Source organism: Pogonomyrmex barbatus, unplaced genomic scaffold (genome assembly GCF_055798465.1).
Source record: "Pogonomyrmex barbatus isolate J1 unplaced genomic scaffold, ASM5579846v1 scaffold17, whole genome shotgun sequence".
Classification (NCBI taxonomy): domain Eukaryota; kingdom Metazoa; phylum Arthropoda; class Insecta; order Hymenoptera; family Formicidae; genus Pogonomyrmex; species Pogonomyrmex barbatus.
The window spans coordinates 1,035,304-1,049,963 of NW_028297113.1; the positions used below are offsets into that span (position 1 = coordinate 1,035,304).

Consider the following 14,660-nt stretch of genomic DNA (forward strand, 5'->3'; position numbering starts at 1 on the left):
CTCCTACTCATTAGCTGTAATATTACTGTAATATTAATTTGATTTATTACTCTGATATTTTTTGAATAGATATGTACATATATTGACAATTTGGAAAGATTTAATTTTATTTAGAAGTACATTTTTATATTTAATATTCTCACATTTATACGTATAGAAATGATAACTATATAGAAAACAAAATTGTGATTTGGCATCATAAATATTGTAAGAATGCAAGTGCGTAAAACTAAATTTACCGCGAACTCTTGAGAGAGTCGACAAGAGGGACAATCTTCTGACTCTGGTCGTAACAATCGATAATTAATTATTAGGATGAGCGAGGTGGCAAGGGAAAGCGGCACATTCAATCACACACACTTCTTCTTTTTACTTCCTCTTTAATTCACAATTTACGCACGACATCCGCACTTTTTCGGCGTCCTAATCTTACTTGCTGCAACTCACCGTTGTTCGCTTTTGCTCTTTCCTTCGTTAACCAATTGCAATACATCACGTGGTCTTTCAACCAATAAGTGTTAATATCAAAATAGGCCGCACTGCGCGCTACTGCGCGAAAAAATTTAAACTTGCTGACGCCTTTCTTACAGTATACACATATATTTATGAAATATTTTTAAATAAATATGCAGTATAATGCTCTTTCCTGCAGTTTTTCTGTAATTTTATAAATTTGTATACTTTTATATGTAGAATTTATTCTGAAAAGAAACTTGTCACTTCTGATTTTTTCTGTTTTCACTTTTTTGATATCAATAGGTTAGAAAATAATAATTTATAGCTGCATATTTATCATATTCTCTTTAATTAATTAAAAAACAAATTATTTTTTTATATAATTTAAATTATAACAGAGAATAGTTTGTAATTCAAAATTTATATTATTATAAATTTTTATTATCTTTTTATGTTATATTCTATCCATGAAAATGCACAAATTTATAAAATTACAGGATAATCGGAAGAGAGAATATGCATATTTATAATAAAATTTTTATAATAAAAAAACATAAATCTAATGATGCATTATTCCCAAATATTTATGTAACTATTAAAATTTATATCAATGGTCGATAATATCGCTATTTCGTACTCCGAATCTTAAGAGACAATACAAAATCCAAAATCAGGATTTCAGATTGCATTTTCTGCTTGATAAACATGGTAACGCTGCGCCAGTGTTGCTATTAGAGCCGTTCTCTCGCGCATGCGTATTATGACCAATAGTTATATCTAGAGCTGTAACATGACATACGTACGTGGCGTTTGCTGAGGAGCGTTGTCCACGATGTGATGAATTTGATGACGGAAAAAAGATGTTGGCCGCGGTGGGATTCGAAACCTAGATCCTCAGGTGTCTAAGACTTGGCGCGCTACCATTGCGCCATGCGGGCCATGGTTCTTTTCGTGGATGTCTTGCTAGGTATTAGTTGTGTGAGCGGGGGACTGCTACAGGATTCCCTCCCCCCCCCTTAGTGGACAAGCTCCGATTTTTCTGTTTTGCCCGGTGTGTCTGCCCAGGGAGATATGAGATGCGCGATGTGAGGAGGGCACGTTGCCGCTGCGACTCTGTTGTGCGCCAGTTGTTTCTCCTTTGCGTGGGCTAGCCCATTTGGACATCAACAATGAGATTGGAGCGTAACCTTGAAAGTCGAGGGATGTCCAGTGATTGGCTGTCTTTACCGGTTGGTGATGTGGCTGGCCGTATGGACGTCGACAGGGAGATGTGTAAGAAACTCGGCAAGTCGAGTGCGTCCGATGATTGGCCAAGGAGAGTCACGTGATCGAAAGCAGCGGGCTTCATGAGGCCGTGTCTGTATTTCGATGGGTGGAGTTGAGAAGGTTGCGTGTTCATCACGTCGGAATCACTAATTTGTGGCATTTGGTGAGGAGCGTTGTCCATGTGATGAATTTGATGACGGAAAAAAGATGTTGGCCGCGGTGGGATTCGAATCTAGGTCCTCAGATGTCTAAGACTTGGCGCGCTACCACTGCGCCATGCGAGCCATGGTTCTTTTCGTGGATGCTTGCTAGGTATTAGTTGTGTGAGCGGGGGACCGCCACACGTATATAATAGGCATTAAAATTTTGGCGGGCTCCACGCTAGGATGAGATAAGTTAAGTAAAGTAAGTATTAAATATTATTAATATATTATTAAAGATAAATGTTATTATTTATTATTTGTTATTTGTTATTAAACATAAACATAATATGGATATACATAATCAAAAAGGAGCCATTAAAAAGCATGCTCGTAATTTTCAAATAAAATATTTTATTTTAAACACATAAATGTATTTTATTATATACTTTCTTTCCTTACATTTACAAAAATATAACTTTGTTAAAAAATTAATGTTATTGTAGGTTATTAATATTAATTATATTTAAAATTCTATATAATTAAATAATAATTTTATATAATTTTTACAATTTTATACAATTATATATAATTATAAACAATTTTATATAATATAAAAAATTTTAGTAAAAGACCAAGTGAAGCCTTTTTTCTTCTAAACGTGACACTTCAATGAATCTGCATCTAAATACGCATGCGCGAGAAAGTGTCCCTGATAGCAACACTGCCCTGCGCTTGCAGGTAAATTAACTCTTGGCGAACCTCGCGATCAGATGTTTTCCATTGTTGCGCGACGGTTTGCCGTCGACTTTGTCGAGTTCTGTTTCGGCCGGCGATCCGCTCTCATTCCACCGTGGTGCGTTACTCGAGCTCTTATCTCGATCAATTTGCAGTCTCGATCAATAAGCAGTCGCAAGCACATTTTCTCGAGTTTTCACAGTTTCTTCCCGTTCGGACATTCGTGCTTGTCATTTTACGCGACGTAACCCTATTTCGTGTCGTCACGACGTCCGCAAAATTGTTATCGCGCGATTCATCCCAGCCGATTTCGTCCGCGAATAAACTTCCGAGAAAGATCATCACGGTCGATTCCACGTGGACGAGCGCGATGCGCGAGCGTCGCGCGATTCGACGACGCTGAGAGAACAGGAACGCGAGAACGAGGACAGACTCGCGAGCGAGATTCCGGCTTGTAAAGCGCGTCGCATGAAACGGCAAGCGGAAATCTTTGGAGTGTCAAGAAGAAAATCTGTTTTGTAGAAAGTATACTAGCCGCGAGTGCGAGAGATTTCGGACAGCATCCGCGTTCACAAGTGACCCTGGGCTACATGGTAAGGATGAACAGAAAGGTCAACAGTGCGACGGCCAGATTGAAACAGGACTATCTGCGTCTCAAAAGAGATCCAGTGCCATACGTCCTTGCGGAGCCAGTGCCTTCAAACATTCTAGAATGGCAAGGCCTGACTTTAATTGTGCATTGATTTTTTTCAATTCTGCACAAGAATGATTTAACGTACATCCTGTTTGTTTCAGGCATTATGTGGTTATAGGACCGGAAAAGACTCCATATGAAGGTGGCTTTTATCATGGCAAGCTCATATTTCCAGGAGAGTTTCCATTCCAACCACCTAGCATTTATATGACTACTCCGAATGGCCGATTTAAAGTTAATACAAGACTATGCCTGTCCATTTCCGACTTCCATCCAGATACATGGAATCCAGCATGGAGCGTATCTACCATTCTTACCGGCTTACTTAGCTTTATGGTATATAATTGATATAAATCATCTGAAATACTTTGGCAGTTTTGGAAAATAATTTAATTATAATTTTATATTCTTATAGATTGAAAAAAGCCCCACATTGGGTAGTATTAACACAACAGATTATGAAAAGAGACAGTTGGCTGCACAGAGCTTAGAATATAACCTAAGAGACAAGATGTTCTGTGAGCTTTTTCCAGATACTGTTGAGGTAATGGAAATGTTACATCAATAATAAGTTTTCATCAAACCTTTGATCCTATTTCTATTTCGGTGCAAAATCGAATTTATTGTTTTCACTGAAAGAAGAAACTGAAATGAAAAAGATACTTTAGCAGAGTCAATTTAAAATGTGAAATGTATACACACATGCATACATATACAAGTAAACAAGCAATCTGACATAAATAACTTCTGAAAAATTAATGCAACTCTTGGCTGTTGGATAAAAAGAAGATTAATATTATTGAAACATTGCATTTATTTTGATGATTGAAAATTGTTATGAATAACGAAGAGATTAGTATTTAATTCTATCATTTCTACCGATTGTGTGAAATTCGCTGTCATTCCAATAGAATGGGTAAATCGAGTGCAGGTATTTTCGTCGACAAGTTTTTTTCTACATCGCATTAAAAGCGAATTAAAGTTTTGGTGGAAACTAGAATTATTACCGAATTGAAAATATAATTTCATATGATGTTTCCGTAGACAATTAGAGTGGAGTTGGAACGTCGGAAGGAACTTGAAAAACAAGCGAGGCATCAGTCCACGACATCTGAGGTTTCTTCATTAATACGAGATCAATGGCAGAGAGAACAGAGCCCACTGCATACCGTAATGGCCAATCTTTTTGTCATCATTGGTTTCGCGGCGTTTGCATATACAGTGAAGTACGTGCTAAAGAGCATAGCTATGGAATAAGTATCGGTACCGGATTGTGTCTTTCAAGCTACAACGAGTACGAGAGAAAAAAAGAGATGTCTGTGACTATTGCATGAGTATATTCTGAAAAAAAGATTACAAGAGGAAAAATATAAAAGACACAGGCTTCTGTAAAGCCTTATGTCCATGATGCTAGAAATTGATCTGAAATTTTGGACGGAGGAAAAATTGTTTAATCATAACGGCTATTTTGATCAATTGATCAATACAGTTTTGCCTCCGTCTGAGATCTCGGATTGATTTCTAGTATCGTAGACACAGGGCTTAATACTTGCCTATGGATGCACCCGTCGGATCCGTATAAACGAACGCCATTTGGTTCCAATTTGGGACCTTCGTCAGTAACTCGTGGGTAGTAGTATAAGTTTTTATATTGGGGATTGTAAGATACAAATTGTATTATACTCTCGCGAATTCTTTACTCTAGCCATTAGTACAGTAAATTAGTACTCTATAATATACTGGAACATTTACAAAGGAGGATTTTTCTCGACAAGAGTAAGCTAAGAGAAATAATTACATGCGGAAATTGTTTTCTCTCAGTTTTGCATATACTATGAACTGAAAGTAACTCACAAGTGAAGAATGTATTCATTCAATAAGATTATATCATATTGTGTGAATACGTGAAATAATCATGTCATTAAACAATTTCAAACTTTCGTAATGACAGATTTAATTGCACAACTATTCTGCACTAATATGATCTGCGACAGTACACAGTATTTTCATTGATAGTATAGTTCAGGAACATTGAGATAATAAAACGCAGTATGGAGAAACAAAGAACACAATCTCCCATATATGCTATCTCTCTCGGCTATCATAATTGTTCCAGCATGTTATAAAATTCATTGCATTAATATGAAAAAGTATGAATCATAATTTTTTAATTCGCATAAGATATATGCGCAAAACGAAATAACGTAATCGCAATAGCTTCCTTGCCTTTCTTTTTATACCGGACTTGTTCTCTTCCGGCGTGATCTGAAGAGAACTAAGTTGTTTCAATTCGTGATGCTGGGAATATTTTTTCATTAAATTTTTTACGCTTTTATAATTTATATTATATTCGTTGTATCCAAAGTACGCGTATTATGATACATTTTCCTAGCTTCGACAGAGAATCTCTCAGATAAAAATGCACAAATTTATTGCACTTTGTGATGTGCCAATGAGACTAAATTCAAAATTGAAATACAATTTCAGCATATCAGATTATGCTTTGCAGTCTGGCTTATTTCATTCAGGGAATGAGTCCACTTTGTAAATATATTATAAGGACAAAGCGTCATAGAGGCATGATGTCTCAATGTCATTAATATAAAAAAACAAATACAACTGTATTTGTTGCATCAGTGATTATCTTGACTTCCTCTTAACATGTTTTCGATTAATTTGTCTCTCGTTTGTGCCTATTTAAGCAGCTCGTAGGATTATTTCTTCCATTTCTTCCTTAAGCTCGATTCTCTTAGACAGTCATGTCGATTTTATGATATCATAGACGAGAAATGATGTGCAATAATTTCTTTGCAATATATATAATTTTATTTTTTAATTTTCCTTTAAAAACACAATAATTTCGTGACTCTGAAATTTGTAAAATGTACGAAATTGAGACATCTGATCTATTATGTATCAATGATGCTCAGCTATCATGGCCATTTAAGCATAATTGAAAAATAATTTATTGTTTCAAGAATTATTTTACATTTCTGCGTAATAGATCGGATAAATATTTTAGTTTCCCGTACATTTTTTAAATTTCAGAATCATTATGAAATTATTATGTTTTTATTATGTTTAAGGGAAAACTAAAAAATAAAGATATACATTGCAAAAAAAATTATTGCATGTCATTTCTCGTCTATAATAGATCAATATGGCTATGGCGAAAGAACTTTAATTGATACGAAAGAATACATTTGCGATTTAAATAAATCTCCGCTCTTCCATGACTGATTATTTATAAAATATTAAAAAAAATTAAATTGTAAAATTCATAATTTCTAAAATTTGAATTATACTATAATTGTACTATAATTTGAATATATATTTGAATATATATTGAATTATATTATAATTATATTATAATTTGAAAAGTATAAAGAATAATAAGTACATGATCTTATTATGATGTCAACTGTTATGATTTAATTAACAACAATTTTTTGACGAACAGTAGAATGATTGTTTAATATATGATGTTATTTTTTTATTAAAATTTATCTCGTTATTGAGTTTTTGATGATTGTTTTCTCTAGGGGTTTGAATTTTCAGTTTTATTGTATACTCCGTTGAAAATGAAAAACCAATCACACAATTATGCTTATATATATTCTACCTGTGTAAACATGGTGTAAATGCGTATCGTAATTATTAAATAATTACGGCAACACGATGTAAATACTTACATACTTATTAAATACTTATTATTACTGTAAGCGTGTGAAATATAGTTTACTTACTTGAGAAACACATTTCAAAACTGAAATCTGTTCAGTCCGTTCAATTCTTTGTTGTAAAAATCCAATGTTAGCAATAAAAAATATCGCTATTTGCTACAATAACGACATAACTCTAAAAACAAAAAATTGTTAAAAAAATGAATTTGATGCTTTGAATCATTAAGATTTTGTAATATTTTTAAATGCGATTTTAATGTAATAACTAATATAATATTATAGAGGAATAAAAATATTATTAGTTTTATTATAATGTATAAATATAAAAATTAGTCCTTAAAAGAGATTCTTTTTGAATTATGACACTTTTGATGCAAAATTAAAAGTTTTAAAAGTGAACTTTAAAAACTGAATCGCGTCTCTCTGCCAGTAAGTAATAAGTAATAAACTCTAAAGATCCGGTTTTTTATAAATAATTTAAAGATGACAATTTTTTAGTTATGTCGTTATTGTAGCAAATGAGCGATATGATATGTTTTTGACAATTGCAAAAAGATAAAGCGTAACATCATGAAAATGGAAAATATTGGTGGCAGCAAGAGCTTCTTTTTTTTTTTTTACAGCTAACAAACGATCGAGTCTATTAATAAAATATATGAATGTGAAATCCGGCAGGCACCGATTGTTGAAACTCGTCGCTCAAAAGAGATTTCTGTTACAAAGGAGTTTCGCGAACAGGAGGAAACTCGTCTACGACTTATCGCTAGAGACAGCGAGCATTTCTCTCGCGGTTTACCATTCCTGTAAACTGTTAGGAATCCCGGCGTTGAATGCTCCGTTGTCCGAATGCGCTCGGGAGGAAGGACGCATCCTGTGAACCGAGCGTGCTCGCCTTCTTGTCGAATGTCGTGTTTGTACTCCGTTACACGCCGCGAATAAACGCACGAGGCGCGGCCGGAGTTTTCCACGACGCGCTCCTCTCCGTATTAGTGTAGACTGTTTATTAACTCTTTTAAGGTCCCTCCCTCCAACTGCATGTGTTAACTTTTCGTTTAGTTTCCATTTAATTTAAACTCGCTACACGACCCTCCTGCGATTGGAATACACGTCCGCACATGTATTTGTCTTTGTGTGAAGCTTTATTAGTAAACTCTGTAATTTTCGTGTTTTTAAATTTCAAATTTGAAAAAACAACAAAGTTGAATTAAATGCGATATAACTTGTAACTTGGAATTTTTTTCCTCTTATTTTTTTTCCTCTTAGATTTTCTCTCAGAAACTATCTCTGATTTTCATTCTCTCTCATTTCTTTCTTTATAAATTCCAAACACTTTGAATCTAGCTTGTAATCGCATATTTTTGTCATTTATATATTATTTATGTAAAAGTATATATATATATATATATATATAAATAATATTACTTTATTAATAACACTATTTATTATTAATAATATTTTAAGTTTTTCAAGCTTTATGTAACATTCATCAACACACCCCGCTCCGTTTTTCTTTCACATCGATTTGTCTTTCTTTCTCCAACGTCGAAACAGCATATGTCGCGAACGTGATGTTATCGTATAACGTGATATATCTTGTATGATCTACTTTAATCTGGGAAAACATCCCGCAAAAGAAGCAAACAGCAATTTATTCGACCGCGTAATAACAAGGAAGTGCAGGCGATCAGCCGGGTCTCTCCCCGTCGAGAAAAACCTGCATCTGTAATCTCCACCCTCCACCGGGGAACACCCTTCCGCGTCGGTACGCGTCCGCCCCTTGACGTATAAATCATTTGGGAGAGGCGCCAGGACATACACTCTCTCGGTCTCGCTTCGAATCCTGCGTAAATAAGATGCACATGTCCGCGGTAGGATATCGAGCGCGCGCGTGTATATCTGTGCGCGATATGCGTTTATTAAGATCGCTTTAAGATGTCGTCTCGTAAAGCCGAGAAAATGGACAGCCGAAGTTATTGAACTAATATAAGGGAGACAGACGCGATGGTTCTCGCGTATCCCTGTAAATTTATATATTCTTGAAATAGAATATACTTATCGCGCCCCAAGTTGTTTCCACGGCATGCATACAAAAAAAAAATTTATCGAGTCAACTTAATTAAGTAATAATTCGTAAAACTCAAAGTCTTGTGCGGAACTTTGATCACTTTATGAAATTTATATGCAACTATTACGAGTTGATCGGCATCGTTAATACAAAGACGTGTGTAGGATACGCGCAATATTTATTATAAAATTTATACGGCTATATCGCAAACCGGTCGCCTTCCGATTCTTATACACGACCGAAGCTTCAAGTGTCCTCGCGTTCGTTCGATACCGGAAACGGGCGAGATGAGGGTGATTTAGAATGTCGTCAATCGGGCCGGAATGGTTCGTGGAATCATTTTACGCCCTCGTTTCTCCAGTGGGTGGGACGGGATTGCGAAGGAAAAGAAAAAAAGGGAGAGATGAAAAGAGAAAGAGAAAGGGAACGACAGCACGATCACCGAAAATCGTCCCCGGGATAATTAACTGTAGGGACGACCTCATTACGCGGCTTAATGAGCTAGCTGCCAGCAGTCGTGTCGCGTCCGTGTCGCGGTGCTGAGATACTTTTTTCAGTTTCGGGAGAATGGAGAGGAGCGTAAAAATTGCTTGTATCGCGACAATGATTTATCGTGACTAAGAGTCGGCGCGGCCTGATTTGTCAATTTAACAAGGCGCGTCCATGTCGTATCTTGAAAAACGGAACAATTAGTCGAGAAAAGTAAACAGTTATAAATTTTCGCGGCACGAAATTTTATTTCTTCTCCTATTTTGTTTTATTTTTCGCAACCGCAATCGTTCTTATACATATTCAACATATATCTTTTATTTTCTTTTAAGGAAAAATTTACGGTTCCGAATGATGATTCGCTACAAGATACAAGTATACCAACTATTAGCTACACGCAGTTTTCGCGTACTTTATTTCTATCGAAGATGTTTCTCAATCTATCTAATCACCATCGCAAAATCCTATTAAGACTGGCACAGAGAGAGAGAGAGAGAGAGAGAGAGAGAGAGAGAGAGCCATAATAATCCAACTACGAAATAGTTTACTGCCGGTGATAAAACCGAACAAGTGCAAGCCATCGAGAGAGAATTGGTCCTATTCAGATATAAATATATATATATATATATATGCTAACGTGCGAGAGCCAGCGGAGGACGTGCGAACCGCGTGGCCTCCACTAACGACGGACGATTCATCATCCCGAGGAAAACGAAAGGAGTGACAGAAATGATAGTGATTCACTAGGGAAAGACAGAAAACAGATGTTTATCCCGGCAACGTCACCCGTAACGTCTTTGACCATCATTCCTCTCTTTTCTATCAAATATATGCTATTATATGGTAATCTAATTTTTTATCTTTATTTCAAATTGAAAGACGAAATCTGATTTTACCTGATACCCTATCCTAAATGTAATATGTGTGTGTGTGTGTGTGTGTGTGTGTGTGTGTGTGTGTGTGTGTATGTGTGTGTGTGTGTGTGTGTGTGTGTGGTGTGTGTGTGTGTGTTTCAAGGAGTGACAAGGAGCATTAGATCAACATTTTATTTTATAATGTAGATTTATATAATTATAATGTTACTTAATATATTTAAATATTTTTATTATAGATAAATATCATATATTCTCGAATATATAAAAAATATTTTAATATTATTTCAAATATTATTTGGATACTTTTATAAAATAAATTCAACACATGTATAATATTTTCAAAACGTTTTATTTTATTTTTTATTTTGTATTAAAACAATAAAAATTTTATTGTTTTATTATCATGTATTTTATCATCATTAAAATATATTTTATAAAATATATTTTAAAAAAATAACACTTTCTACTTGAGACTATCTAATCGGTTTATTTACATAACCGAACTAAAAACCTACATACACACACACACACACACACACACACACACATATATATATATATATATATATATATATATATATATATAAAAATTCAATTTTTTTTCTATCATTAATATAATTATGTATCGTACTATAATAATAGATTTGAAATATAACTAGCCAGAGTTAATATATCATCTAATATCTCGATAATCAATTTAACGATATTAAAAAATCTTTTTATTTGCTAATCTTAATCTAATGCAATTTAATTTTAAAATTTTTATAAAATATAATAATAAACTACATATTTTGAAACATTACATATTATTAAATAGTTTTCTAGTAACATATTTTTAAAAGAATTTTTAGTTTAGGTAATAAATAAATAAATATGAATATATTAAAAAATGGAGCATTTTTTAATAAATTATGAAAAATTAAATTAGGATAAAATACACAAATTAGATTATTTATTAGAGAATCCACGAAAGAAGGAAAAGAAAGTTATGCACTTTTCATTATTAATATCACAAAATAATACGCGATTTATTTTTCTGGTGTTGGATAATTAAGGGAATCGCAATTTTCCATTGATTATTCGAAAAATTGGCTCTTTCTTTCCCATGGCGATCTTGGAAATCTGAGAAACCGCCCAAACTAAACATAGAGCGGACCCACCGCGCACCCGGTGACGCTTTATTTACGAACGCGTGAGGCCGATGGAAATCTTTCCAACCGGCTCCAGACGCCGATTACTCCGGAGCGAGCTGCTTTTATGAGTTCCGATGTTTAATGTCACCGCGTTATGTATACTGCTGCTTTTTGTACTCGCTATTGCATATACACACCGTGAGTCGGATGTCGTTACAAGTACAAGACGCAGATGCATACATGTAGTTTTACATGTCGGCAATGATTTTAGCTATGCTTTATACTAGAAGATCAATTAAAAGAATTTAATTCATAATTAAAGATAAATTATAATTGAAGATTTTTAATCAGCGCAATCGAATTAAAGAAATTGATGATATTAAATTAGTTGTGAAGAATAAAAAAAAAAATTTAATTTTTTTTTATTTGCATAAGTGCATTTAATGCACGGTGTAAATCCGGCAACAAAATATTTTGCAAAAACAAGTTTAATTTTATTTAGTTGTAATATTTTGGATTATTTTTTACTATAAGTTATTTATTAACCTATCTAATTATCCTTTTTTTCGTATAAATAATTAAAGTTTCAAGGTACGCATGTACACGTAAATCTTTTATTTACATTCAAAATTTTTCTTAAATGAGAGATCTGTTCCTAATCTTCTTTTTTTTCTCTCTAAGAAAACTCATTTTCTTAACAGAATAAAAATTTATCCAAACATTGAGATAAAAAAATTAAAATTTATCAATTTTATTATTGAAAATGTTAATGAAATATCAATTGTTCTTTTTTTCAAGTTGATGTTTTCGAAAATCGACAAACTTGAATTTTCGATAAACTTGAAAGGCTCTCTGAAAGCGAAAGGAAGAGCACAAGAAAACACGTTGACGGACGCGAGTAACGATTACAAAACCGCCCAACGATTTCGCATTCTCGCGCTTCGAACGTTTCTGGATCCGAGGATGAAACGGCGAGAGGAGACAGCTTCCCATCCCGATCGCACGCGATTGGCGCGGGCGTACCGAGATGACATGGCTTTCGACCAATCGCATAGATTGGGCGTCACTGCCCGGTTTCGTTCTTGCAATAATATTTGCACTGGCACGTCTAATCCATTAAGGCTGCCGCCGTCGCCGAGCTGCGTTCGGTAAATTATTTTATCGGCTCTTTCTCCGCATACCGTCCTCTTCACACACTCGCTCCGTCTTCGTTACACGTAAGCGCAAATATATTCTCTCTCCCACAATTGGTCGGATCCCTCTCCTCCCACCACGCCTTTCTCCATACGATACGACGGGAGCAACCCACATGAGACGTACATTCCACGAGATGCGCTCGTTACACGTAACTGACATCATGAGCGCTCAAAACGAGAGATTTGCTGTCGCATTAAGTCCCCGTCTAATCGTTCATCTTATCCGTAACAATAAGTCGTAACAGCTAAGAGTCAATAATTTTCTGCGTCGTGTCGCGTTGAATCTCTGCATTAATGTCACCTCAAGTAATGCTTTTTAGCCTTGTTTAGAGTTAAGATAGCCTTTATTTTTCGTAAACGATGACTTAAATAAGCAATAATAAAAAATTAATCTTTTCTAATTACGTTGAATTTTACAGTACAATGATACGATGTTCAAATCAATTTTTAGATTTATCAATAATTCGATGAAAGCTTCGAATGCTACCCAAAATCCGAAATTCTTAAAACTCTTGAATAATTTGAAAATCTGAAAGATTTTTCGTAAAAGTATGAGTTTAAATTATGCAATCTGTAATTAAAAATTTTCGGAGCATCCTGCGTAAGATAAAGAAGTGAGTTGACTTAAGTCTTTGGGATTTAATGGGATTAATGGGATTGTATATGTTCCAGCATATTGAAAAAAATCATACTTTTTATAAATATACTATTTAACAAAAAATAAAAAACATTTTTCAAATACTTAAAATTGCATAATCTTATGCAAATTGTTAAAACTCGATAAGCAGTAATTAATTAGAAAGATTGCGCGCGCAATATGCATAGTCCGACTGGCAATCTCTACGTGATACACATGGCTAATTCTAATGCCGATAAGAATGATAAGTGTTTTCTAACATTTTTTAAAAGTATATAATTGATTTTAAAGTTATGTAACTCAACAAAAAAAAATCACACGAAAATATTAAAAAAACATTTTATACACAAAATTCTATCTTTCTTTCTTGACTATGTTTTGAATTTTTCTAAAAAAAAAATTTTTATAGCTATGTGGAATCATGGAGCTATGGAATATCAAATATAACTTTTTAACAAAACAATAAATTCTGTTTAGCTCAAAGAATTGACATATTAAAAGATTTTCAAAAGATTTCTAACTGGAAGCTCATTAAATTAAGAATTAAGAAAAAAAAATAAGTTCCAAAATGTTTTTTTTTTTAATTTTTTCTTTTGATGATTCTTTGATCGAGTTTCAATGATTTAAAGATTAATTTATTTACAATTTTAAGCATTCGGAAAGTGTATTTTATTTTTCGTTGAACAATATATTAAAATAATAAAATTAATTAGAACTTGTTTTAAAAAGAACGACTTAAACTTTGAAGAAATATTTAAATAATATATTTAAATAATATTTAATTATTTAAAAAATCATTTATATAAAATACATCAAAAAGTTACATCAGAGTAAACGTAAAAGCTTCAACATTGTACATAATTAGATTTATCCTATAAAGGAATGCAGATCGCGCATATCATGTTGTTATTTGTCAGCCAATAAAATTCATCGCGACAGGAACATATAACTGAAAATCTGAAAAAATGAAAAAGTGACTGTGCTATTATTTGCGATATGGCATTACTATTTCTCTGTTCAGTACTGAATTGACAAACAAAAACATGGCGGAATGGTCACGTAAGCGGATATGCAGGAATTAAAGATATCGACCTGAAGTATTCATCTTCATTCAGGCTGGATTCAAAAACATCGAATGTATCATTTTAATCCTTGTTATTCATAGAATGTTAAATAAAGGAAAAATGATGTCTGAGTACATTTGAATGTTTTTCTGAACGTATCCTGGTTATTGTTGTACCTTTCTTCTTGTTTGATGATTATTCAGATATAACTGATTACATTAATC

The 14,660-nt window shown here is 33.7% G+C and overlaps 1 protein-coding gene across 2 annotated transcripts; it reads left to right on the plus strand.

Moving 5' to 3' along the window:
- The first annotated feature begins 1,271 nt into the window (after positions 1-1,271).
- LOC105431044 (ubiquitin-conjugating enzyme E2 J2) lies at positions 1,272-7,052 on the plus strand. Of its 2 annotated transcripts, XM_089074533.1 has the most exons (6): positions 1,272-2,127; positions 2,490-2,603; positions 3,123-3,315; positions 3,396-3,630; positions 3,710-3,838; positions 4,339-7,052. In XM_089074533.1, exons 3-6 carry the CDS (start codon positions 3,191-3,193, stop codon positions 4,549-4,551), a joined length of 702 nt encoding a protein of 233 aa, XP_088930659.1. In that variant the 5' UTR covers positions 1,272-2,127; positions 2,490-2,603; positions 3,123-3,190; the 3' UTR covers positions 4,552-7,052. The 2 variants fall into 2 exon arrangements, with proteins under 2 accessions (XP_088930659.1, XP_011643265.2); XM_011644963.3 differs by lacking the exon at positions 2,490-2,603.
- Positions 7,053-14,660: the final 7,608 nt, after the last annotated feature.